Source organism: Orcinus orca, chromosome 11, assembly GCF_937001465.1.
Source record: "Orcinus orca chromosome 11, mOrcOrc1.1, whole genome shotgun sequence".
Classification (NCBI taxonomy): Eukaryota; Metazoa; Chordata; class Mammalia; order Artiodactyla; family Delphinidae; genus Orcinus; species Orcinus orca.
In genome coordinates this window covers 6,228,368-6,254,948 of record NC_064569.1, presented here as the reverse complement: position 1 = coordinate 6,254,948, position 26,581 = coordinate 6,228,368, and the positions used below count along the sequence as shown (strand labels likewise).

General features: G+C 47.3%; 1 protein-coding gene across 4 annotated transcripts in view; it reads left to right on the top strand.

The window, feature by feature from the left end:
• The first annotated feature begins 4,271 nt into the window (after nt 1-4,271).
• The window catches only part of VWF (von Willebrand factor), a 144,941-nt gene continuing 122,631 nt past the window's right edge, over nt 4,272-26,581 (top strand). The window contains exons 1-6 of one of the 4 annotated variants that reach the window (XR_004476449.2): nt 4,272-4,396; nt 13,278-13,529; nt 14,689-14,743; nt 16,200-16,364; nt 25,949-26,051; nt 26,333-26,541. Coding sequence is in view for 3 of the 4 variants with exons in the window: in XM_004279025.3 (XP_004279073.1) it covers nt 14,689-14,743; nt 16,200-16,364; nt 25,949-26,051; nt 26,333-26,541 (532 nt within the window). In the remaining variant the exon portion in view is untranslated. Of the gene's footprint in view, nt 4,397-13,095; nt 13,530-14,688; nt 14,744-16,199; nt 16,365-25,948; nt 26,052-26,332; nt 26,542-26,581 lie in introns of those variants that run through there. The other 3 variants (XM_004279025.3, XM_033404274.2, XM_049694497.1) reach the window with 3 other exon arrangements.

The window sequence follows — 26,581 nt, the reverse complement described above, 5'->3', positions numbered from 1 at the left end:
CTCAAGGCTGCTGTGGGCCACAGTCTATAGCTTTCATTTCAAATAGCACGCTTTTATTTAAAAACTTTTTTTTTTTAATAGATTACGTGTGGCATGCAGGATCTTTGTTCCCTAACCAAGGATAGAACCCACGCCCCGTGCAGTGGAAGTGCGGAGTCTTAACCCCTGGACTGCCAGGGAAGTCCCTCAAATAGCGTGCTTTTATATACAAAGAAGTTTACAGAATTCCAGGAAAACCAACAACCTCAGTGGAAAGAGTAACTCAGAAAAGGTACCCTGGGCAGTTTTCAAATGTGTTTACTGATCAATTGCATTTAATATATAAAATATCTATTGAAACCACTGGGCTTAACCTGTCAAATGTAGAACTCGATGTCTTGGCCTCTGACTTGGGAATTTCCTGAAGACAGTGGCTCTTGCGGTGACAGCAGGAGTCTAGGTGTGCTAAGTGGAGTCCGGCATTGGAGAGTTGATCACCCTGCAGCCCTGTGCCCTCTGCTCACAGCACCAGCGCACCCTCCGCTGCAGCTGGTGGTTTACACAGGCTCCCTTCTTAGCCAATCGGGAATCCCAACTGTATTTATCTATGTTCCCCTGTATTGAAGGAAAATAGTCCTAATATTCCAGTCAAGAGTGTTACACTCTGACAAAATAGAAATTCCAGTGTCATTTAGAAATATATGGAGTCATACCTGGAGAGTCATACCAGTTACGGCTGCAGAATGACAAATGGGTGCACGACCCTGGTCTGATGTCACTGTCTGATGTCACTGTCCCCTAGCAGAGCAAACCCATGACTTTCCCTTTGCAATTTCCCCCTGAACCTCTGGTGAGTGCTTTTCTTAAACCTCTGTGTTGACAAATTGGAGAGCAGCTAACAACTTCCTCAGATTCTGAGCAATTCTTTCCTGCGATATCAGCCCTGGATCTACTTTTTAATATTTTATGCTAATGAAGCAACACAGGGAGTTCATCAAGCATTTCCGGAACACTTACTATGTGCCCTGCTCAGACCAGCACACTTGGGAAATTACAGGGATGGGTAAGGCGTGGTCCGTCTTCTAGGAGAGCAAAGAGTAGAGGAGATAAGATCTAAAGAGGAAAATACAAGGCAAGATGAGTTTCCCTAGAGGCATCCAGGGTGGTTCAAAGATAGGAGAGTGGTTTCTAGACAGGGAAGTGGGGATGAGGGGAGCAGGAAAGGAGAAAAGCCTCCTGGAATAGTATACGTGTAGTAGAAAAAACATGAACTTTGCATCAGACAGCCGTGGGTTCAGAGCTGGCTGTCTTTCCGCAACACGGTGATCTTCTGCAAGTTACTTAGCCTGTCTGAGCCTCAGCATCCTTATCTCTGGGGTGAATGGCTGTTAGGAGGTGTAGTGGGTTGAATGGTGCCCCTCCCCAAAAGATATGTCCACATTCTCACCCCTGGGACCTGTGAATGTGATCTTATTTGGAAAAAGGGTCTTTGCAGATATACTTAAGGCTATCAAGATGAGAGCACCTTAGAGTACATAGATGGGCTCTCATGACAAGTGTCTTTTTAAGAAATACAGAGGGGAGACACAGAGGGAGAAGGGGAGACAGTGTGAACACGGAGGCAGAGATTGGAGCGATGCAGCCACGGCCAGGGAAGTCTGGAGCCCACAGAAGCTGGAAGAGGCAGGAAGCTCTCTCTCTTAGAGCCCTTGGAGTCGCTTGGCCCTGTTGCCATCTTGATTTCGGGCTGCTACAGAGCTTTGAGAGAATGCATTTCTGATGTATTAAGCCACCCACTTGGTGATAGTTTGTTACTGCAGCCCCAGGAAACTCTACAGGGGGATTGAGTGTAAGCATGCATGTGAAGCATGTAGCAGAGTGCCTGGCACCAAAGGCCAAGGGAAGGACAATTAGCAGAGAGAAGGAATGGGCGGAGCGGGAGTGCCTTTTGGACGGTGAAACTGTGTGAGTGAGCACAGGAGGTGTCTGGGGAGCGAGGCCAGTGGGCGATGAGTGGCGTGCATGGTGGGGTCGGGTGCCGGTGCCCATGGGGGCCCAGGAGGAAGTTAAGACTGGTCATGAGGCTGGAGAAGGAGGAAGGTCCACAGAAAGAGAGGTGGTGGGGTCTCCGGAGGCCATTGGCTGCCAGACCCAGAGGTCATGCCAACAGGCCCTGGAAGTTGCTGGGCTGCTGAACTTTAAAGAAGTCCTGTGGGAAGACTTCCCTGGCGGTCCAGTGGTTAAGACTTCGCCTTCCAACGCAGGGGGTGTGGGTTTGATCCTTGGTCGGGGAGCTAAGATCCCACGTGCCTTGTGGCCAGAAAACCAAAATATAAAAACGGAAGCAATATTTCAAATAGCTCAAACTAATTCAATAGAGACTTTAAAGATGGTCCGCGTCAAAAAAATCCTAAAAAATAAATAAATAAAAGAAGTCGTGTGGGCTTGGGAAGGGGGACGCAGAGAGAGGGGTGCACTAAAGATTTGAGATCAGTGTTTTCTGAGCCCTCCGTAACCCCCCTGGATTCTCGTGTCACCCTGACTGTAAAGAAGGTTAGATTTAATTTGATTTGAAGAAATTAAAAGGATTTGACATGTCTTTTGCAAATGCAAGTTTCTGGGCTAAGATTCACATTCTCTGCAACAGATTTGAAGATGAATGTTTAAAACTTTTGTAGTATTTTTGGAAGGCTACCCAAGAAACTGGAGACAGTATTGCCTCTGAGAAGGGAACTAGGAGGCTGGTAGGGTGACCAACTGTCCCGGTTTGCTGAGAACTGTCCCAGTTTTAGTAATGAAAATCCTATGTCCCCAAAAGTCCCTCAGTTCAGGGCAAACTGGGACAGTTGGTCACCCACCAGGGAGGGGGGAGATTTGATTTTTCACTGTTTCCTTTCAAACACTTTGTGTTGGTGCCCGTGACACCTAGCGCCCCTCGCCCCCAGAGCATCATACAATCCCCCAAACCCCCGTAACATAAAACCCCACCATGAGTAAAAATTAAAGGTAAATGAAGAACTGAGAAAAACATTCACATATTAACGTGAGGAGACAAAAATATTATTCCTAATCTCTAAGGAGCTTTTAGAAATCAATAGGAAAATATAAACATCTCCATTGAAAATGAGCTAAAGACACTAGCCAGGGGATTTCCTTGGTGGTGCATTGGTTAAGAATCCATCTGACAATGCAGGGGACACAGGTTCGAGCCCTGGTCCGGGAAGATCCCACATGCCACAGAGCAGCTAAGCCTGTGCTCTAGAGCCCTTGAGCCACAACTAGTGAGCCTGTGTACCACAACTACTGAAGCCCGCTTGCCTAGAGCCTGTGCTCCACAACAAGAGAAGCCACCGCAATGAGAAGCCTGTGCTCTGCAACAAAGTAGCCCCCGCTCGTGGTAACTAGAGAGAGACCCCACGCAGCAACGGAGAGCCAATGCAGCCAAATAAATAAATAAACTAGCCAGAAATTCACAAAAGAAGAAATACAAATGGACAATGTTAGAAAACATCCCCCCAATATTTAAAGGGTTGAATATTAAAAAATAATCTTATACCAGTTTTTGCCAGTTAAATTACTAAATAATAGGGCTTCCCTGGTGGTGCAGTGGTTGAGAGTCCACCTGCCGATGCAGGGGACATGGGTTCGTGCCCAGGTCTGGGAAGATCCCACATGCTGTGGAGCGGCTGGGCCCGTGAGCCATGGCCACTGAGCCTGCGCGTCCGGAGCCTGTGCTCTGCAATGGGAGAGGCCACAGCAGTGAGACGCCCGTGTACTGCAAAAAAAAAAAAAAAAAAAAAAATTACTGAATAATAAAAAAATAACTGTCTTAGTCAGCTCAGGCTGCTGTAACAAAATACCATACAGTGGATGGCTTAAACAACAGACACTTATTTCTCACAGTTCTGGAGGCTGGAAGTCCAAGAACAAGGTGCTTGCAGATTTGGTTCTTGGTGAGGGCCCGCTTCCTGGCTTGCATATGGCTGTCTTCTCCCTGTGTCCTCATACAGTAGAGAGAGAAAACGCTGGTGTTGCTTCTGTTCTTATAAGGGCACTAATCCCTCCATGGGGGGCCCCACACTTACAACCTCATCTAACCCTAAATACCTCCAAAAGGCCTCATCTCCCTATGCCATCACATTGGGGGTTAGGACTTCAAAATATGAATTTTGGGAGACATAAACATTCAGTCCATAACTAATAAAATGCCATGGAAGGGTAAATTGATATAGTTCTTGGCAGGATGTATATAAGTCTTAACAATTTTTGTGACTTTTAACCCAGTGATTTTTTTTCACATCTAGAGTTTAGCAATAGGCCTTGTATGTGAAGATGGGTGTGCAAGGATGCTGGTCCCTCTGCTATTTGTGAGAGCAAAGCCAACACGCCAAGGTCACTGGCATCAGGGCTTTATCTTGTAAGTGAAAATTTCAACTGTCCAGAAAACTAGAGAGGATAATATAAAGATATCCATGTTCCAGCCATCTTTTTATAAAAATTTGTTTTTTTATTGAAGTGTAGTTGAATTACAATGTTGTGTTAATTACTGCCTTATAGCAAAGTGACTCAGTTATACATATATATATTCTTTTTCATATTCTTTTCCATTATGGTTTATCACAGGATATTGAATATAGTTCCCTGTGCTATACAGTAGGACCTCGTTGTTTATCCATCCTATATACCAGTTTGCGTCTGCTAATCCCAAACTCCCTATGCAACCCTCTCCCACCCCCCTCCCCCTTGGCAACCACCAGTCTGTTCTCTATGTCCCTGATTCTGTTTCAGTTTCATAGATAGGTTCATTTGTGCCATATTTTAGATTCCACATATAAGTGATATCATACAGCCTTTGTCTCTTTCTGACTTACTTCACTTAGTATGATAATCTCTAGGTCCACCCATGTTGCTGCAAATGGCATTATTTCATTCTTTTTTTATGGCTGAGTAGTATTCTATTGTATATATGTACCACATCTTTATTCATTCATCTGTTGATGGACATTTAGGTTGTTTCCATGTTTTGGCATGTTCCAGTCTTCTTAATGTGTTTCCATATTTGTCTCATATTTTTGGAATTATTAAGTAAATAAAACATATACATGTACCACTCTCTGGATCCCGTCTTCTCTCTTCCTTCCTAAAGGTGACCACTACCCTGAATTTAGTGGTTATCCACCATACATGTTGACTTTTCCCGCAATTAAACATATTTGTAAACAGTAATATACTGTTTTATTTTACATGGTCTTTATTTAGCTTTACATAAATACTATTGTGCTGTAGAGAGTCTCTGACACTTGCTTTTATTTTCTGCTCAACATTATTTTGGGGTTTTATCCATGTTGGTAGATGTAGCCTTGATTATTATTTTTTTTTTTTGCGGTACGCGGGCCTCCCACTGTTGTGGCCTCTCCCGTTGCGGAGCAACAGGCTCCGGACGCGCAGGCTCAGCGGCCATGGCTCACGGGCCCAGCCGCTCCGCAGCATGTGGGATCTTCCCGGACCTGGGCACGAACCCGTGTCCCCTGCATCGGCAGGCGGACTCCCAACCACTGCGCCACCAGGGAAGCCCAGCCTTGATTATTTTTGACTGCTGTTTGGTATTTCATAGGATGAATGTATCACCATTTATTTATTCATACTGTTGAAGTGTATTTAGTTGTTTACATGCTTGTGAACTACATTCACTGCTGCAGTGAACATTCTGTGCAAGTTGCTTTGTGCACGTAGGTGAAAGTTTCGCCAAGTGATATGCCCAGGAGTGCATGTACTGGGCCATGGGAAGAGCAACTTTAAATCTCTTAGCTATTTCCAGATTTTCCTCCAAAGTGATATACCACTTGTCCTAACAACAGCAAATAATTCCAATAGCCCCACATCCTGGCCAATGTGATGGGAAGATAGCTATGTGGTTTTATTTTGGATTTCCCTAGTGACCAGTGGGGTTGAATGATTTTTCATATGTTTACTAGCCAAATGGTTTTTTTTCTTTTCTGTGAATTGCCTTTCTGTATCACTTATCTATTGTTACTTGGTAGTTTGTCCATACCTTAATTTTTTTTAAAAAAATTAAGATATAATTTAAAAAAATAAAAAGAAAGGAAATTCCCTGTCAGTCCAGTGGTTAGGACTCAGCACTCTTACTGCCGTGGCCTGGGTTCAATCCCTGGTGGACAAACTAAGATCCCACAAACTGCATGGCACAGCCCCCCTCCCAAAAAAGGTATAACAGACATGTAACATTGTATTGGTTTCAGGTATACAATATAATGATTTGATATTTGTAAATATTGTGAAATGGTCACCTCAATTAGTCTAAGTAACATGTTAACATCTATCACCACACATAGTTACAGTAACAACTTTTTTTCTTGTGATGAGAACTTTTAAGATCCACTCTCTCAGCAAGTTTCCAATACTGAATACCATATTATTAACTGTAATCGCCATGCTGTATAATACATCCCATGACTTACCTATTTTATAACTGGAAGTTTGTATTTTTGACCCCCTTCTCCCATTTTGCCCACCCCTTAGCCCCTGCCTCTGACAACCACCAATCTGTTCTCTATTTCTATGACCTTGGTTTCTTGTTTTGTTGTTGTTGCTGTTGTTGTTTGTTTTTGTTTTTGTTTTAGATTTCATGTATAAGTGAGATCGTTCACGTATAAGTGAGATCATTCACGTACAAATGACATCATTCACGTATAAGTGAGATCATTTACATATAAGTGACATCATTCACATATAAGTGACATCATTCATGTATAAGTGAGTTTTTGTTTCAGATTTCACGTATAAGTGAGATCATTCACGTATAAGTGACATCATTCACATATAAGTGACATCATTCATGTTTAAGTGAGTTTTTGTTTTAGATTTCAAGTATAAGTGAGATCACGTATTTGTATTTCTCTGGCTGATTTCACTTAGCATAATGCCCTCAAGTTTCATCCACATTGTTGCAAATGGCAAGATTTCCACCTCTTTACGGCTGAATAATAATATTCCATTGTATATATACCACATTTTCTATATCCATTCCTCTATCAATGGATATATCAGTTGTTTCCCTATCTTGGCTACTGTGAATGATGCTGTAATGTACATGAGGGTGCAGACATTTCTTTGAAATAGTGATTTAATTTCTTTCAGATATATATAGGGAAATGGGATTACTAGATCATGTGGTAGTTCTATTTAAATTTTTTTGAGGAATCTCCATATTGTTTTCCACAGTGGCTCTCCCAGTTTATATTCCCACCAACAGTGCACAAGTGTTCTCATTTCTCCACATCCTCACGCACATTCATTATTTTTTACCTTTTTGATAATAAAAACTTATCTTTTTGATAATAGCCATTGTCCATTTTTATTGACGATTTAAAATTTGAAATTGTCTGAACTATTCTTAATCTTTTGCTTTCCACAAGGATTTTGTATCAGCTTGTCTAATTTCATGAAAAACCCTGTTACATTTTGATTGGAATTTCATTTAATTTATACACTAATTTGGAGATAATTGGCATCTTTACAATCCTGTGATTTCAGTAAGTATGAACACAGTGTATCTCCCTGTTGGGTCTTCTGTTATGTCTTGCAATAAAATTTATGATTTTCTGCATAATGGTTGTGTGCAGATTTTATTGTATGTATTCTTAAGAATTATTTATTCTTAAGAATAATTTATTTTTATTATATTCTTATTGTATTTATTTTTTGTTGTTTTACTAATAGTGTCACTTTAAATATTACATTTTGTAATTATATAGGAACATAATAGATTTTAAAGGTTAATCTTATTTTAGCAAACTGCTGAACTCTAATACAATTCTCTTATGTAGAATTCTCTGGAATTTTTTCTACGTAGACAGTCATATCTTTAAATAATAACTATCTTGCACTTTTTTTTTTTCTTTTGCTGTACCACACGGAATGCAGGATCTTAGTTCCCTGACCAGGGATCAAACCTGTGCCCTTTGCGTTGGAAACACAGAGTCTTAACCACTGGACCATCAGGGAAATCCCTCTTGCTGTTTCTTTTTGAAGCCATATACCTTATATTTCCTTTTCTTTTCTTTTTTTTTTTTTTTTCTGTACTGACCTGGACATCTGATCCGATGTTGACTAGCAGTGATGATACTGGGCATTTTTGTCTTGTTCTGACTTTTAAAGGGAAAGTGGCTTATATTTTTACCATAATTGTGAGATTTGCTCTATTACTCAGGTCAAGGACACTCCCTTCTTTTTGTGGGTTACAGAGATGTTTTTGTGTGCTTGTTTTCCATAAGTGGATGTTGTTAATTTTTACCCAAAGCTTTTTCCACCTTGCCTTATAATTCAATAATTTTTTTTCTTTATACATTTCGAGCTGATATTATGAAGTGCACATAATTATAGCTTCCTGGTACATTTCTCTTTTTATCTTCTTTGTATCCCCTTTGTCTGTAATAATGACTTTTTTTCTTAAGGTCTGTTTTGTCTGATAGTAGTATAATCAGCTGTCTCTTGGTTATCATTTGGCTTTTCTGTTTTTTTTTTCCCTTGAAGTATTGTGTCTTTATGTTTTAGGCCTAGCTCTTAAACGTTGCTAGATGTGTGTCATCCAACCTGATAATCTGTTTCTTTTTACTGTTGACTATCATTGTTTGCATTTTTGCTATCTTATTTTATACTATTTGTCGTGCTGTTTCTTTGTTTTCTCCTGGGTGAGTCTAGATTTCTTTGCTTCCAGCTCCCCACCCTCCACCCCTCAATGGTTTGGAAAACATACATTCAATTCTATTCTTTTAGCATCCTATCTTAAAATTTGACTGTGCATTCTAGCCACCGCAAAGTCTACAGTTACCACCTCTTTCTTTCTTCTGAGCAATACAAGGACCTTACTACACTTCCACTCTCATCACCCCTCCCCCCACCATCCTAGGTGTTATTGCTGTCTGGTACTTTGGTTCCATCTTATTTTTTAACTCTCCAGTTTATCCTTATTATTGTTATTGTTTTGTGCAAATCACTGCCTGCTCCTCTATATCCCCATATTTACCAGTTTCTTTCTTTATCTTTTCCTCTGGCATTTTCTTTGTGGGTTTAATTTTCTTCTTCCTGAAGTATCTTCTTGAGTAGTTCTTTCAGAAAGGACTGTTAATAATAAACACACTGCCTGTTTTCTGAAAAAATGTTTCTACTTTCCCCAATCTCTGAATGATAATTTAACTACCTAGTTAACCCCCTCACAAACACCCCTGACATTAACCTTCATGTGCTTCTTCTAGACTGCCAGGGTCTGAACCTCTGTGCTCAAGGCCCAGAGTATTGAGGAGTTAATGAGCCCAGGAGCAGCCCTCGACCGTTAAGGACCAGTGTAGGGTATTTTAGAAATACCTCTGCTTTCTTGACCCAGGAGTGGGATAATTCTGTGGCATGTGTCTTAACCTTTCTCCTAGACTTTCCTCATGGATGAAGCTCAGCTGACCATGTGGTAGCTGGCTTAATAAACACCTTTTATTGGCTGTTCTCCCTTCCCCATATCATATCTCCACTTGCCTGCCAGTGTTTCCTGCTTTCCCAAATAAATTATCTGCACTAAAATTCTCAGGGTCTGCTTTGGGGTTGGGGGAGGGAGTGGCATTCAAGCTAAGGCAGCGTGGATGGGAATCTACATTGAAGGACATATTCTCAGTACTTCTTTTTGGATCTTCCCCTTCTATCGTTTTTCATCTCCTTATAATTTCCTAAACTCTATCTTCCAGCAAATTTTTCTTCCGAGATGTCTGGTGTTTGTACTGGAATTTAAAAAATTAATTTACTATATATTTTCACTTCTATAAGTTCTTTTTTAAAAAATTTTTTATTGGATTATAGTTGTCTAAAAGTTCTTTTTCAAGTCTTCCTCTTCTTTTCTAGCGATGTCTTATTCTTTTGTTTTCAATTCCTGCTCTTTAGTCTATGATTTCTTTCTTTCTTTTCTTTCTTTCTTTCTTCCTATTCTTTCTGTGTTGGGTCTTCGTTGCTGTGCACGGGCATTCTCTAGTTGCAACGAGTGGGGGCTACCCTTTGTTGTGGTGTGCGGGCTTCTCCTTGCCTTGGCTTCTTTTGTTGTGCAGCACGGACTCTAGAGCGCAGGCTCGGTAGTTGTGGCGCATGGGCTGAGTTCCTCCTTGGCATGTGGGATCTTCCTGGACTAGGGCTTGAACCCGTGTCCCCTGCATTGGCAGGCGGTTTCTTAACCACTGTGCCACTAGGGAAGTCCCTAAACACCTGTTTTTAATTTTCCTGAGTATATACCTAGGAATGGAATTGCTGGGTAATATGGTATTTTATATTTAACTTATTGAAGAACCACCAGACTATTTTCCACAAGAATTTCACCATTTCACATTCTCACCAACAATGTACGAGGTGAGGGATTCAAGTTTTCCACAGTCTCTCCAACACTTTTCGCTTCTTACTATATCCATCCTAATGAAGTGTGAAGTGGTATCTCGTGGTTTTGATTCACATGTCCCTGATAACTAATGATGCTGAGCATCTTTTCATGTATTTTTTGGCCCTTGTGTATATCTTCTTTGGAGAAATGTCGATTCAAGTCTTTTGCCCATTCTATTTGGGTCATTTGTCTTTTTCTTTTAAATTTATTTATTTTATTTATTTATTTTTGGCTGCATTGGTTCTTTGTTGCTGTGTGTGGGCTTTCTCTAGTTGCAGCAAGCAGGGGCTACTCTTCATCGCAGTGCGCAGGCTTCTCACTGTGGTGGCTTCTCATGTTGCGGAGCACAGCCTCTAGGCATGCAGGCTTCAGTAGTTGTGGTTCACGGGCTCCAGAGCGTAGGCTCAGTAGTTGTGGTGCACAGGCTTAGTTGCTCCACGACATGTGGGATCTTCCCAGACCAGGGCTTGAACCCATGTCTCCTGCATTGGCAGGCAGATTCTTAACCACTGCGCCATCAGGGAAGCCCTAGCTGTGCTTCTAAAGAACATTTGTTGGGACTTCCTGGTGGTCCAGTGTCTAAGACTCCATGCTCCCAGTGCAGGGGGCCCGGGTTTGATCCCTGGTCAGGGAACTAGATCCTGCATGCTGCAACTAAAAGAGCCCATGTGCTGCAACTAAAGATCCTGGGTGCCGCAACTAAGACCCAGTGCAGCCAAATAAATAAATATTAAAAAAAGGAAAAGAACATTTGTTATATTTAACACAGCATTTCGAGATGTTTTGTAGTGGGTGGATTTTCAGGTTATCTAGTAAAAAGAAAAGTTGGAAATGGAAATCCTTAAGTGGCTTTTCTGCTATATCATGCTAATTCTGCCTCTTCTGCCACTTCTTTCTTGGGAACATCTTCCTCTCCCGGGGCAGTAAAGGGAGTGGTGGGGTGTGAGGGGTGTGCATGGGGTGGGGGAGGTTGGGGACAAAAGGTTTCCCAGACTCTTAGGGCAGGTGCCATGACATGAGAAGCAGCAGTGTGGGCTTCCTCACTGAGATGTGTCTTAGGCTGCCTGTCACAGAGCCTGGGGTCCCAGCATGAGAGTCCCCATCCTCCTGTTTTATTGGCTACCTCTTTTAGCAAGAATTAGTTTAGCAGTTGATTGAGAATTAGGCTCCAGGGAATTAGAGGTTGGGAAGAAAGATTGGTGTGTGTGGTGTGTATGTTTGTGGTGTATGTGTATGTGATGTGTGGTGTGTGTATGGTGTGTGTGTTGTGTATATGGTGTGTGGTGTGTGTGTGGTGTGTGCATATGTTGTGTGTGTGTATGTGATGTGTGGTGTGTGTATGGTGTGTGTGTGGTTCATGTGGTGGTGGTGTGTATGTGGTATGTGTGGTGTGTGTATTGTGTGTGTTGTGTGTGGTGTGTATGTGGTATGTGTATGTGATGTGTGGTGTGTGTATGGTGTGTGTGTGGTGTTTGTGGTGGTGTATGTGTGTGTGTATGGTGTGGTGTGTATGTGGTGTGTGTGTACGTGATGTGTGGTGTGTGTATGGTGTGTGTGGTGTTTGTGGCAGTGTATGTGTGTGTGTGGTGTGTGTGGTGGTGTATGTGTGTGTTGTGTATATAGTGTGTGTGTTGTGTGTGTTGTGTGTATGTGTGTTGTGTATATAGTGTGTGGTGTGTGTGTGGTGGTGTATGTGTGTGTGTTGTGTATATAGTGTGTGTTGTGTATATAGTGTGGTGTTTGTGGTGGTGTATGTGTGCGTGTTGTGTATATAGTGTGTGTTGTGTTGTGTGTGTGTGTTGTGTATATGGTGTGTGGTGTGTGTGTGTGTGGTGCATGTGGTGTGTGTGTATATGATGTGTGTTGTGTGTATGGTGTGTGTGTGGTGTTTGTGGTGGTGTATGTGTGTGTTGTGTATATAGTGTGTGTTGTGTGTGTGGTGTGTATGTGTTGTGTATATGGTGTATGGTGTGTGGTGTGTGTGTGTGTGTGTGTGGTGCATGTGGTGTGTGTGTATTGTGTATATGATGTGTGTTGTGTGTATGGTGTGTGGTGTGTGTGTGTGTGTGGTGCATGTGGTGTGTGTGTATTGTGTATATGATGTGTGGTGTGTGTATGGTGTGTGGTGTGTGTGTGTGTGTGTGGTGCATGTGGTGTGTGTGTATTGTGTATATGATGTGTGTTGTGTGTATGGTGTGTGGCGTGTATGTGGTGTGTGTGTATGGTGTGTGTGTGGTGTTTGTGGTGGTGTATGTGTGTGTGTTGTGTATATGGTGTGGTGTGTGTGTGTGTGTGTGTGTAAGGTCAGGGAGGAGTGAGGGCAGCAGAGGTGGTTGGAAGTGTCTTCGGGAAGAGTTCTAGCATCTGACGGTCCAGCCATCATTTCAGAAAGGCCTGGAATAGTGACCAGGCCCCTCATCTTTAACTTGTCCATTCTCTGGCCAGGACCCACACTGACAGTTCCCATCAGGGCTGGAACCGGATCACTCGCACCTAGCGGGACAGGATGCATCAGCTCTCTCCTTCCTCTAAACACGGCTGCTAAATTGGCTCAGGCTGAGGTGTTTTTCCGAACTTCCCTGGAGTCTGGCCCTGGAAACCGGATCCGAAAGTTCAGTTGCTCCAGTCTGGATTCTTCCCTGGCCTGCACTGGCCTGCACTGGCCTGCCCCGGACAGCCAGCCTTCCTGGTCCTGCCGTCTGTGGGGCACTGTCTGAGGGGGGACCCGCGCCTGTGTAGGGGCGCCAGGAGGGCCAGGCAGCTCCTTAGGGCAGCTGCTAGGAAGCCTCCCACCAAAGCGTTCAAAGCCTTATCGCCTTGGAGGTGTTTCTAATACCATTTCCGTTCATTGTTTCCTCTCGGTCATTAGGAGGAGGCCTGTCCCCTGTGGTGGCAGCTCACAGCTATTGTGGTGGGAAAGCGGGGGCTGACGGACGTCACAGCTGGGGCTTTATCTCCCCTCGGCCCAGGCTGTCCACAGCACGGGGGTCACTCACCAGCAAGACAGTCCCAAGCCACAGAAGGTCCTGGAGAGCATGGCCTAGGGCTGGCGGCACCACTGCGGAGGCTGAGTTTCCCGAAGGACCTCGGGGTCACCCGCAGTCCCCATTTGCAGGGGAAGGTATGGTCTTTGGGGAAGAGGGCTGGCTCATAGTGGGAGGAAGATGCAGGACTGATCCTCACCCCTGGGGAGCTGGGGTTCTCCATCCCTGGACTAGCTGGGAGGGTGATTCACAGCCAGGGACCCTCTAACGCTACCTCCTCCACTTGCCTCTGGAGGTCCTGTGGCTGCTACGCTACTGCCTGGGCTTTACTGCTTGTAATACTTGACCAGATGGGACAGGAATGAGCTCTGCCCTCACCTCTGGGTACCTTCTGGAAGCAGCCTGATGTACCTGTGTGTTGGGCACCTGCTCCAAGACCAAGCCTTGGCCATATCAGACATTAGACTGTTCCTTCCACAGATACATCATGGATGGGGTTTTCCTCTCCCTTGTTTGGCTGGATGGGGCAGTGGGTGGTAAGGGAGCTCCCCACCCCCAGGGAATCTCAGGTGACAGACTGCACTTAATCTTGCAGCTTTTGCAGAGGAGGGAGCTGTGGCCGGGGCCCTAAGGGACTCGGAGTATGCTGGGCCAGCCAGGGTCCGTTGTCCTTTTCTGGGGCCGCCACACCACAGGGAACCTTGCCCACCACCCAGGGCTGCTGGACTCCTGTCTATTTATCAGATCAACTCAGCAAATGTTGCCTGAACACCTCCTGGGTGCTGGGCACTGTGCTGGGTGCTGGGATGGGGATGAGAGAGGAGTTGGTGTACATTGTGGGTGATTGCCCAGAAAGCCTGGCTCCTGAGTGTTCTCAAAGCCTGGTGCCCATGGTAGGAGCAGAAGCAAGACAGTTCCTACTCCCCAGTTTGCTGCTGAGCGTGAAAGGATGAAGAGGAGGAGGGAATGAGGTGCCCCCGGCTCTGAGCGGCCGCGGGAGCTCAGGGGATGACACCTGGGGGCGGGTGGAGGCCAAGGCAGGGCTTTCCTCTCTGTGTGCAGCAGGGACCACTGTTCGGGGAAGGATGCCCGGGGTCCTGGATCACAGTGATTGTTACTCTTGGGCCTGGCCACAGGCTATTTTGGGGACCAGCAGTCCATGTTTAAGGGGCAAATGAGAGTGATTCTCTTCTCTTGCTTGAAAAAAATTCTCCCTACTTCACGCATGGCCAGGAGCACATAGCGGCCTCCTGTGTGGCCAGCGATCGCGAGCTCAACTCTCCTGCTTCTCCTCAGATGATCCCTGCCAGGCTCACGAGGTTGCTGCTTGCTCTGGCCCTCACCTTGCCAGGTAGGTACAAAGGTGCTGCCGCCACTCTTCCCTCCTGCCTCAGGGCCATTGGGAACCACCCCCTGCCAGGGATCTGCAGGTGTGTCTGGAGCCCACCTGTGTGCCCAGCCCCACGTTCGGCTCATGCTGGGGCTGCCGGAGTCACTGGCTCCCCGGTTAATTCCTCTTATGAAGGTTCTGCAGAGCCCACTGCCCTGGACTTGTGTTTCTCAAGGACCAGGTGCCTGTAAACGTCTTCTCCAGTTGGGGAACTAAGAAGCACCAGGGCCACACAGAACAGTCCTGTATGCTGGGGATGGAGGATGGGGAAGAAGGAATCCAAGACTTGGGAAGATTATTAGCTTTAGAATGGATTGTGGAGCTCATCTAGTTGTACAGGTGTACATCTCATAGTACTGATGCAGAGACTGAGGGTCAGAGAGGAAAAATGACTGCTCCAGAGTCACACAGAACCCAAATCAGAGGCCAGCTCTCCTTCACTGTACAACACTGCCCTCCTTCCCGCACTGAGATGCTGAGTCTGTGAAAGGCAAGGGGGACGCTTTTCTGATCCTAGTCTCCATTTAGATGACTAGGCCAGCAGCACCCAGCCTACTGCTCACAGGTTAGTCTGGGGCAAAGTGTACATCCGTCATACCCTCTGCATCTTCCCACTAGGTGTGTTCTGTGCCAGGGGATCTAGAAAACTTAGAGATTGACAGCTGTGGTTTCCACCTGCCAACACACACACACACACACAGTGTGAGAGCGGCAGGAGATAGCATATGACCCTGCAGGAGTCAATACTTCACAGATTCTGTGTGTCAGGCACACAGGTTGATCTGTTCAGAATTCAGTATATTCAAGATATACCCGTAGATGAATGTAGAAGGATGCTCAGTACAATCTATGTACATATCAGAAAACTGGGAAACGCTAGAACCTGTACCAAATACATTTAGAGGCAAAGTATAGTGCAGCCACCAAAAATGGTTTGGAAGTATGGCACGATACATTCTTTACACTATACTGAGAAATCAATGGGTTATAAACAGTTTGCTCCGCATGCCGACAAATTTGCAAGAAATCTGTAAGTGTATATACACAGTAACATAGAAATAGAAGATAAACGCTAAAACGTTAACTCTGGTTACTGCTGAATGTTGGTTGCAGATGATTTTAATTTCTTTTTGTTATTCTTCCATAGTCTCCCGATTCTCTCTAATGAGCACGCAGTACATTTAAAATCAGTGGATGTGTGTCATTGAAATGAACGGGTCTCCTGGGAGGCAGCTCTTCCATTATTGCTGAGTCCTGGGTCATATTCTGGGGCTGAAAGCGACAGCTTTATTGTCGTTGAGGATGGAAAGTTCTTCCCCGGAGCCTAATTTCTAACAGATGCAGCCTCGTTTCTACCAGGCTGCAGTGGTTTGGGCTGGTGGTACCAGCTGTGCTCACGTGTGGCCTTTCCCTCCAGGGGCCCTTTGTGGAGAAGGCACTCTTGGCAGGTCGTCGTTGGCCCGATGCAGCCTCTTCGGAGGTGATTCCATCAACACCTTTGATGAGAGCATGTACAGCTTTGAGGGAAGCTGTAGTTACCTCCTGGCGGGGGACTGCCAGACACACTCCTTCTCTCTCATAGGTGAGTCCGGGCCCTGAGGGGAGGAACCCAGAGGCGGGTGGGGAGGGGGGACAGCAGAGCTCAGCCCTGGCAGGTGAGGGCCTTGGGGATTGCGGGCTGGGATTTCCTACTCTTAGGACAGTGCCTGAGCGGAGAGCACGGTGGGGAACGGCCTCTCCATGACATGGGGATTCCCTCGGCTTCTCGCTGGGCCCCTACCCGTGGGAGCCTGGTGGATGGAGAGAGTCTTCGTGCTTCTCCAGTGGTTGAGTCTGTCGCTCTGGGTCCAGGCAATGCTCTGGAAGCCCCGAAGCGTCGAGAGAATCGATGACCCAGAAGGTGGTTTTTAATAGCAAAAGCCTGTAGAAAAGGGAAGGAAGGTTGCATGTTCTCGCTGGAATTCAGAGTATCAGCTGATGTCGAGCACCTCCTGTGTTCCTGGCAAAGTGCTGGTATCATGCCCGTGTTATCTCTGCCCCTGTGCAGCAGCTCTGAGATGTAGGGGCAGGTACCGTCACCCCCCTTCACACATGAAGAACTGAAGCCCAAGGAGGTTGCACGATCCTCCCAAGTGCTGACGGATAATAAAGGAAGAGCTGGCTTTCGATCCTGGACTTGTCAGGAAGGAGGACCTTTCTTCTGTGTTAAGGAGAGAGGGCACTTTCCAAGGCTGGGAGTGGGGCTGGAGGCAGTGATGGAACACTGTGGTTTGGTGACCTTCACAACAATTAACGAGATGTGTGTGGTGCATGAGTGAGGGATGCAGCAAAAACCAGCAAAGGCGACGGAGTCCTGAGCCTTGGCGCGGCGGGGCATGTGGAGGGGAGGTGGCAACGGACAGACCTACACTGTTACAGCAAAATTTTTCGTGACAATAGTTATAAGGAGAGCGAGGAAAACTTTACTCAGGACGGACCAGTGCAATGGAGGTTTTGCAGTAGAGGGGAGAGATGGGCTCCACTCCGAATATAACAAAGACGAGTGGGGACTTATAGTCAGGGAGCTGGGTGTGGGCTGCTGGTGGAAAACGACTAAGAGGAAACATCAGGGATCAGGGGGAATTCTGGCTAAACCAACTTGACAGGATTCTTGCTGAAGGGAGGCCGGGGTGATACGATGTCCAGGCTGGGTTACAAGGAGTATGATCAGATACTGAGGGTAGGGGATTTTCGCTAAACTGACCCAGCAGGATTCTTGCTAAAACTGGACTAAGCAGGGCAAGGACAGAGTCCGTGGGGGCACCTAACCGAGGAGAGGGCTCGGAGGAGCCTGACTCAGGTTTGGTTATGGACAACTGGTCAAGGAGAGCATCTTGGTCAACACCCAGACTCTCACACGAGATGCAGGCTGTGGGGATCTTGGGGCGTTAACTCCATCAGTCAGGAAGGCTGGGAGCAGAACCCTCTGGGTCTACCGCTGGGCGAGGCTCTGCTTGGTTGCTGGGTGAGCTGACAGCTGGCCTTAGCTCTGGGTTCTCCTGCTTCTTTTTTAATTAATTAATTAATTAATTAATTTTTGGCCATGCCACACGGCATGTGGGATCCTGGTTCCCCAACCAGGGGTCGAACCCGAGGCCCCTGCAGTGGAAGCGCAGAGTCCTTACCACTGGACTGCCAGGGAAGTCCCATGGGTTCTCCTGCTTCTCTGGCTACCCCCTTCCTGCCCTGCCTTTTCCCCACCTGCCCTGCCTCTGCTGGAAAACCTATCCCAGTGTGACTTGAGTAGTCTGAACTTCACTGCAATGCCATTTCCCCTACTCCTCCGTGAATCCCTCAGGGCAAGGACCATGTCACATTCATCTCTGCTTCCTTAGCTCCTGGGGGTCTCTGTCATCACCGAACAGGGGATCCAGGAAGCGCGGTGCTCCGCTGTACCGAAGAGCTGGCTTCATGAACAGCACGTTGTGCCGGACCTTGGAGGAGGGGGTTTTGCTTGGGCAGAGAGGACCGGGAGGATGCCCCATGCAGGGGGGACAGCAGGAGCACAGGGAAGGCTCTGGAAAGGGTGTATGTTGGGGCCGTGCAGCCCAGTGGGGAGGTCCTGTGCTGGGAGCCGTGGTTCCCTGTTTCCAGCGCACATCAGGCTCACCTGGAGGCTGGTTAAAACAGATTGCTGGGGTCCTCCATCCCTCCTACCCCGCCCAAGGTTTCTAAGTCAGTGGATCTGGAGCAGGGCCTGAAATGTTCATTCTTAACAAGTTCCCAGCTGCTGCTGCTGGTTTGGGGCCCCAAGTTTGAGAAGCACAGGCCTGGGGAATAGTGGAGTGCAAGACTGGGTCACGGGGGCAGGCTGATGGGGCTGCGTCTTGCTGTCTGATGGGGGAGTTTGTTTCTTGATTTCGCAGGCAACGAGGGGCTAGTGTAGAGCCTCAGCAGAAACTGGTTCTTTGCCAAGATGCTTCTGAAAGGGAGAGAAGCGGGATGCGGGGTGGCCTTGGCCGTGGTAACCAGGCGGGTGATGAAAAGGACCAGAGACACCCCTAGGGCATGATGAATTGAGGAAGTCATCCTGAACTCTGAACTCTGGGGACCCGTCTTGCTTCAGAGGCACCAATGGAGGGAAAAAGCACCCCCTCACCTTCCCTGGGAAGCTGAAGGCCCCAGGTCCTTCCTCCTCAGGTGGTCCCAATGTTTATTTCCGTGGATTTCTCCACCTTAAAAGTCACAGTGCATTTGCTTTGCTTGCTTTTTAAGAGTCCACATGTGAGATCGTACAGTATTTGTCCCTCTTTGTCTTATTTCACTTAGCACAATGCCTCCAAGGTCCATCCACGGTGTCACAAATGTACCGTGGGCACTTGGGGGCATGTCTGTCAAAGTCAGGGTAACACTGACCCCTCTGCCTCACATCCACGTGGGTGGGTGTCAGAAGTCTGGCCTCTCTGGCCATCCTTCTCTGGGTTTCAGGGGCCAAGGAGGAATGGAAGGGCTCTCTAGTTCAGAGCATCCTCCTTTTCTTACAATTTGCTCTTGTCAAGTGTCAATTTTCTGGCAGGTAGTTGGCTTAAGTCAGGCTGTAGATCAATCCCATTTCAATGTAGAATAGTTTAATTCCCACCCAAAATCGTGCTGCTAACATCAGAGAGCATGGGTGGCTACTTTTTCTGTTTTTTAGGGGTGGGAGGGGGGTATTGGCAGGAGAGGGATAATCTGAGGAGCTGAGCCCGGCAGGGTGGGCTGGCACCGCTGCTCCGGGGGCCGGAGGTGCCAAGGGGCCCAGCACCCCTGGACGCTGCCTTTCCATCCTGCAGGCGCGGCTGTGCCCTCCCACACGTCTCTGCTCTATTGTTCTCCAATGACATCCTGTTTCCTCGCTTCTAAATCGCAAATTCCCGTTCCTCTCCCGTGAACCTTGTTCGCATCCTGGGTAAAGTGTTTGTGTCCGAGCATCAGGGGCCACCTGGTGCCAAGGCGAGGCCCCTTGTTCTGATGTCGGCTCCCGGTCCGGCAGGCTCCATCCAGGGTCCCAGGTCAAGGTCCTAGCCGGCCAGCACGGGGACCCGGGAGAGACCTCGGGAGTTCTGGTGGCCCCTGAGCCACCCTGCGGGATGTGGCTCCCAGAGCAGCCCCGAGAGAGCCACGGACACCCAGCAAGGTTCGGGTGACCTCCCCAGCGTGAGCCTCTGCCTCCCGATCAGCATGTGGCCAGGTCACTCCAGATCGCTGTCGTGCAGCTTTCGGACAGTGATCGCCTGCATCAGAATCACAGGAGGGGAGGATGGAGTGTTTGTTAGAAACACAGAGTAGTGACTCCCACACTCTAGACTCAGAGAAAGCACTCGGGTCTGACTCTGCTCCCAGCTGCCACCTACTTCCCTGAATGCTCCTCGCTCACCTGGGGGAGGCCTTGTTCCCTTACTTAGAGCCTCAGTTCCTGAATTCAAGAGGCCAGACTGGAGATGGGGCTGCGGGAAGAGCTTCCCTATAGCTCGCCTCTGGGACGGATGCCTCGCCCGTCTTCCGGCAGTTACAGGAAGTGTGGGCCTGCAGGTCTGCAGACCGTGGGAGCGTCCTCCCGCCCCGGGGCTCGCCGGCAGTTTCTTTTCTTTTCTTTTGGCCGCACCTCGTGGCTTGTGGGATTTTTAGTTCCCTGACCAGGGATTGAACCCAGGCCCTCGGCAGTGAGAGCGCGGAGTCCTAACCGCTGGACCGCCGGGGAAGTACGTTGCTGGCATTTTCTAATGGCTCATCTTCCTAATGGCTGCACATCTCAGATGCCCTCCTGAGTTCTGCAGGGAGGGAAGGAAGCAAATAAAACATAAGGCTGATGGAGAGTTCTGTCCTGCACTAGTGGTTAACTGAATCCTGAGCGCTCAGACGCCCCGTTAGGTGGCTTTGTGTTACAAAGGGAGGTTTGCACTTGGAGTTAGAAAACCCTGATGTGGGCTCTGCCCGTGTTAGCTGTGTAAACCAATAGTTCTCAACCAGGGTGATTTTTTTCCCCCAGAGGACATTTGGTTGTGTCTAGAGACATTTTAGATTGTCACAGCTTGGGAGGTGGGGTGGAGGCTAGTGTCATCTGATAGGTAGAAGCCAGGGATGCTGTTAATTATCCTACGTGCACAGAGTGGCCACCACAACAAAGAAGTATCTGGCCCGCAGTGTTAATAGCACCGAGGTGGAGAAAGCCTGTTGTAAACTTGGGCCTCAGTTTCTCCAACTGTAGAATGGAGTCAGTATAGATCAGTGTTTTGCAAACTGAGTCACAACATATGGGTCATAAAATGAATGTAATGGTTGTAACCAGCATGAAAAAAAATTACGTGGAACAGAATAGAAGACATCAGAAAGTACCAGAGCGCCTGGCACAGGGTTAGGGTAGGAATGTTTTGTGAACTGTGTATGGTGCATGCGCTGGGTCATGAAGTTACTGGCATTTTTACTCCACTTACTGGGCAAAAATGTTCTTTTTTTAAATTTTATTTTTTATTGAAGTATAGTTAAATTACAGTGTTGTGTTAATTACTGCTGTTCAGCAAAGTGACTGTTATACATATGTATTCTTTTTCATATTCTTTTCCATTATAGTTTATCACAGAACTATATTGCCTATAGTTCCCTGTGCTCTACAGTATAGGGCCTTGTTGTTTAGCCACTCTCTATTTAATAGTTTGCATCTACTAACCCCAAACTCCCAATCTTTCCCTCCCCCGACCTCGGCCACCACAAGTCTGTTCTCTGTTTCTGGGAGTCTGTTTCTGTTTCTTAGGTAGGTTCATTTGTGTCGTGTTTTAGATTCCACGTATAAGCGATATCCTATGATATTTGTCTTTCTCTTTCTGACTTACTTCGCTTAGGAGGATAATCTCTAGGTCCATCCATGTTGCTGCAAATGGCATGATTTTATTCTTTTTTGATGGCTGAGTAATATTCCATTATATATATATGTGCCACATCTTCTTTATCCATTCATCTGTCGGTGGACATTTAGGTTGCTTCCATGTCTTGGCTATTGTGAATAGTGCTGGTATGAATATAGGGGTGCATGTATCTTTTTGAATTATAGTTTTGTCTGGATATATGTGAGCAAAAACGTTTCAAAGCCACTTGTTTAGATGGCCTCCAAGCTCCTTCATGCTGCCACGGTTTGCTTTTCTGAAGTCTCCTCCTTCCAAACCTCCCCTTGCTGCCCCTGCCTTGGGGGTGGAATTCCACAGGGTCCTGCAGTTCTGTCCTCACCGAGGGTCCCGATCCCAGCACCTCTACCCCCACCTCCACCAACGGGCTGCTGCCTTACGCAGTGCTGGGCTCTGGGTGCTCCTGGCAGGCTCCTCAGCTTCCCGATGCCATCGCTCCTGGGACCATGCAGAGCCCACCCTTCACATGCTTAAACCAGCCCCTGGTCTGAGTTCCCAGTCCCGTCATCACTCAGCAGCTGTGTGACGATGGGCAAGTGACACCGAGTGTCAGCTACCTGGTGGACCCAGGTCCCACGGGCTGTGGAGTCAGGCTGTATCCCCTTTTACCTGGAAAAGATGGGAGCTCCCATGCTCCCCAACAGTGGGAGGCTCGGGGCTCTGCCACGTTCTCCTGGCTCCCTTTTGAATGACTTCCTGCTGGAGTCTTGGCTGGCCCAGCCTTCAGGTCCTTCCTTCATAGTGGTAGTGACCTCTCGGCTTCCCCACGGCACCTGTTCAGCCCTGCTTCCCGTGGAACAAGTGACTGTTGAGGTGATCTTACATCCTTGAAAGCCTTGAAAGCAACTTCAGGATGGTGGCTCACCCCAAGCTGCCTGATTGCAGGCAGCGTTCCCCACCCACTCTCCGGCAAACACCACCACCCCACCTCCTGCCCCACGCCTGGCTGGCTGCCTAGCTCTCTCAGGCACCCTTTCTGAATCCCCATGATGGGAAGGGAGCACCTCTGAGGAGAGGTGCCCAGGGTCCCTCTCCTGTTTCCAGGAGGGAGATGCCTCCAGCTCAAGGTGATGTTACCTAGTGAGGCAGGGGCAGAACCCTCCAGCCCTCTTGAGCCTGGGGATGGACAGGAATTGTACTGGTGAGGAGAAGGTGGGTTCTGTGGCCGGGAGGAGACCCCAACCTCTTGGGCTCATTGTACCTCTGCCAGCAGGCAGGTGGTGACTGGGGCTCCCTCCAGGCTGGGGTGTGGTGGTCAGGGTCAGCCCCAGCAGAGGCCGGGAAGGGATTCAGTCTTTGGCCCACTGTGCATGTCGAGGGGCCGGGAAGGCTCCTGGGAGGGACCGCAAACGGAAGGCTCTTGCCGGGCTCTCGCATTTGTTTGCGTTTTCCAGCATTTTATTATGGAAAATTTCAAACATATGGGAAAGTGAAAAGAATAGGACAATGGACACCACTATACCCACCACTCAGACTCTACCATTAACATTTGAGTGTATTTGACCTATCACTTATTTTTGTTTTTCTTCGGCTAATTTCTTGCTGTCAGAAAGTCTGTTCCACTTTTGAAAGATTTGCTTGCTACAAAAACTGTTGGAAGTGAAAATGCAGTTTGGACAAGACTCCTCAGTGGGATAGGACAAAACCCTTCCCCGCGGTTGGCATCTCTTTTAACCCCTGCCAGCGTTGGTCTGGGGCCCGGCAGATTGTGGCTTGTGGGCTGTGGGTGGTCTCTGGGCCTTTCCTGATGGCCCCTGAGCTACTAACAGTATATCATTCAAGACTCTATTCTTAGAATGGGCTTGTTAGTTACATGCCACGGCCCTCACTAAAGTCTTACCAGAAACAAGTCTATTTTCTGGCTCATTCTGGTTGGTTCTGTGTGTGTGTGTGTGTGTGTGTGTGAGTGTGTGTGTACCAGGTGTCGCTGTCCTCCAGCAGCCTGGGTCCAGCTCAAGCCCTGGTTGGAGGACACCTCCTTCCAGACCTCTGCTGGGCTGTCCTGAGACCACCCATCTTAGCTCACTTTATCAGTGGCCCCAGCCGTGGCAGCTGCACGTCACGTCGACAGACCTTCCAAGCCTCCTGCCCTTGGTGCCATAGACATTCTTGCCTTCTCTCTCTTTATTTTTTTAAAATTAATTTAATTTATTTATTTTTGGCTGTGTTGGGTCTTTGTTGCTGCGTGCGGGCTTTCTCTAGTTGCGGCGAGCGGAGCCTACTCTTCGTTGAGGTGTGCGGGCTTCTCATTGCGGTGGCTTCTCTTGTTGTGGAGCACGGGCTCTAGGTGCGCGGGCCTTAGTAGTTGCGGCACACGGGCTCAGTAGTTGTGGCTCGCGGGCTCTAGAGTGCAGTCTCAGTAGTTGTGGAGCACGGGCTTAGTTGCTCCGCGGCATGTGGGATCCTCCCGGACCAGGGTTCGAACCCGTGTCCCCTGCCTTGGCAGATGGATCCTCAACCACTGCACCACCCCTTGCCTTGTGTTTTGCTGAGGAGCTGGAGCTACAGTCCCCTGACCCTTCCAGGAGCAGGCACATGTCCTCATTTCCAAGCTTAACCTTTCCACCTGGGTCCCCGTCCCATTTCTTCAGGAGCATGAAGGCGTGGCACCCCCAACGTTGACCCCTGTTTCTCCAGCATCTTCCGTCTCTGTCTTCACCGGCTGCCCTCATCTTCCCTATTTCCATCAACTTCTCAGTCTCAAAGGCTTGAGACGCGGACCACACTGTTCCTTCTGGATCCCTCATCTCCTGTGGCCACTCAGTTATCTTTGAAAACCCATAGCCCTGCACAGGCTCCTGTTCTCCGGACAAGCGGTGGGGTTGTTAGGTCTTCATTAAGCTGCAAAAATGTCTCTTCCTGTTTTCCGGCTTTCATATCAACCGCCATCACCCTTGCCTCTGCATTTGCCCCTCACGACGGGGACGGCAGAGGCCATCTGATCACGTGTTCGGCTATTCAGACATCTCTAATGGCAACATCTGTGTCCTTATTAAGTTCCCCGCACGGAGAGGGGCATTTTACCTGTGCTATCTCTAAACCTCTCCCAGAGAAGCGAATTCAGTACAGTGAGGAGACGCACGAACCTCCATTTTATTTATTCTTTTTGTATTTTTACCAAAGTATAGTTGATTTACAATGTTGTGTTCACTTCTGCTGTATAGCCAATTGACTCAGTTATACATGTATATGTATTCCTTTTCATATTCTTTTCCATTATGGTTTATCATAGGATATTGAATATAGTTCCCTGTGCTCTATAGTAGGACCCTGCTGTTTATCCATTCTATATATACCAGTTTGCATCTGCTAATCCCAAACTTCTAATCCTTCCTTCCCTCCCTCCTCCTGGCAACCACAAGTCTGTTCTCTATGTCTGTGAGTCTGTTTCTGTTTCATAGATAGGTTCATTTGTGTCATATTTTAAATTCCACGTGTAAGTGATATCTTATGGTATTTGTCTTTCTCTTTCTTACTTCGCTTAGTAAGATAATCTCTAGGTCCATCCATGTTTCTGCAAATGGCATGATTTTGCTCTTTTTTATGGCTGAGTTGTATTTCATTGTGTATATATATATATACACAACACATCTTCTTTATCCATTCATCTGTTGATGGACGTTTAGGTTGCTTCCACATCCTGGCTGTTGTGAATAGTGCCGTAATGAACATAAGGGTGCAGGTATCTTTTCGAATTATAGTTTCGTCTGGTTATATGCTCAGGAGTGAGCTCACTGGATCATATGGCAACTCGATTTTTAGTTTTTTGAGGAACCTCGTACTGTTTTCCACAGTGGCTGAACTACTTTGCATTCCCACAACAGTGTGGAGGGTTCCCTTTCTAAGAGAACATTTTAAATAACACATCGCAGTGTTCCTGTCACCAGTAACCACATGGTGGCTTTGATTCACTGCCTTAGAATGCATCCGACTCATGCTTATTTTATCTTTGTACTTCGATTGTAAACTCCCAGAAGGAAAGGGTCAGAATTTTACATTTCTCTTTTGAGAAATATGAGAGACTACTAGAGGGCTATGTATTCAGAGGCACACGATAACTATTTTTAGATGAATGGAAAGATGAGTGAGCCAATGAGATTGTTAGGGACATTTTTGTTGCCCATTTGTTAGATCTTTGGGGGGAGTTTTCCACTGAGATAAGATTATAGAGATGATGATTATAAATAAATGTATTCACTTTTTTGGGTAATAATTGCTACCCAGTTTAAATCATTCTTTTCTCTTTCAGGGGACTTCCAAGATGGCAAGAGAGTGAGCCTTTCTGTGTATCTTGGGGAATTTTTCGATATCCATGTGTTTGTCAATGGTACTGTGCTGCAGGGGGACCAGAGGTAAGTCGGAGCCCAGAAATGTCAAATTAGAAGGGGGCCTGATAATTCCCCTGTACTCCCCCATCGTCTTTCGGATGAAGCAGCCGGGCCCAGAGAGAGGAAGTAGATGTGCCCAGAGGAAGTGAGCAGGGTGTGCAAGAGGGGGGTGTCCCAACGCTTGGACTAGGCACACAGCCTCTGCTCCTTGGTCTGAATCCTGCAGCGTGGTTGGGTTGAAGGGTGGAGGGACATCCAGAAAATGGATGAGAAGGCCACTTCCTGAGTTCCTCCTGTCCTTCCAGGGTCTCCATGCCCTATACCTCCAAAGGGCTGTACCTAGAAACTGAGGCTGGGTACTACAAGCTGTCCAGCGAGGCCTACGGCTTTGTGGCCAGGATTGATGGCAGCGGCAACTTTCAAGTCCTGCTGTCAGACAGACACTTCAACAAGACCTGTGGGCTGTGCGGCAACTTTAACATCTTTGCCGAAGATGACTTCCGGACTCAGGAAGGTAGGCTTTTCTGGCACACCGTTTCCCAAGCGCATGGCTG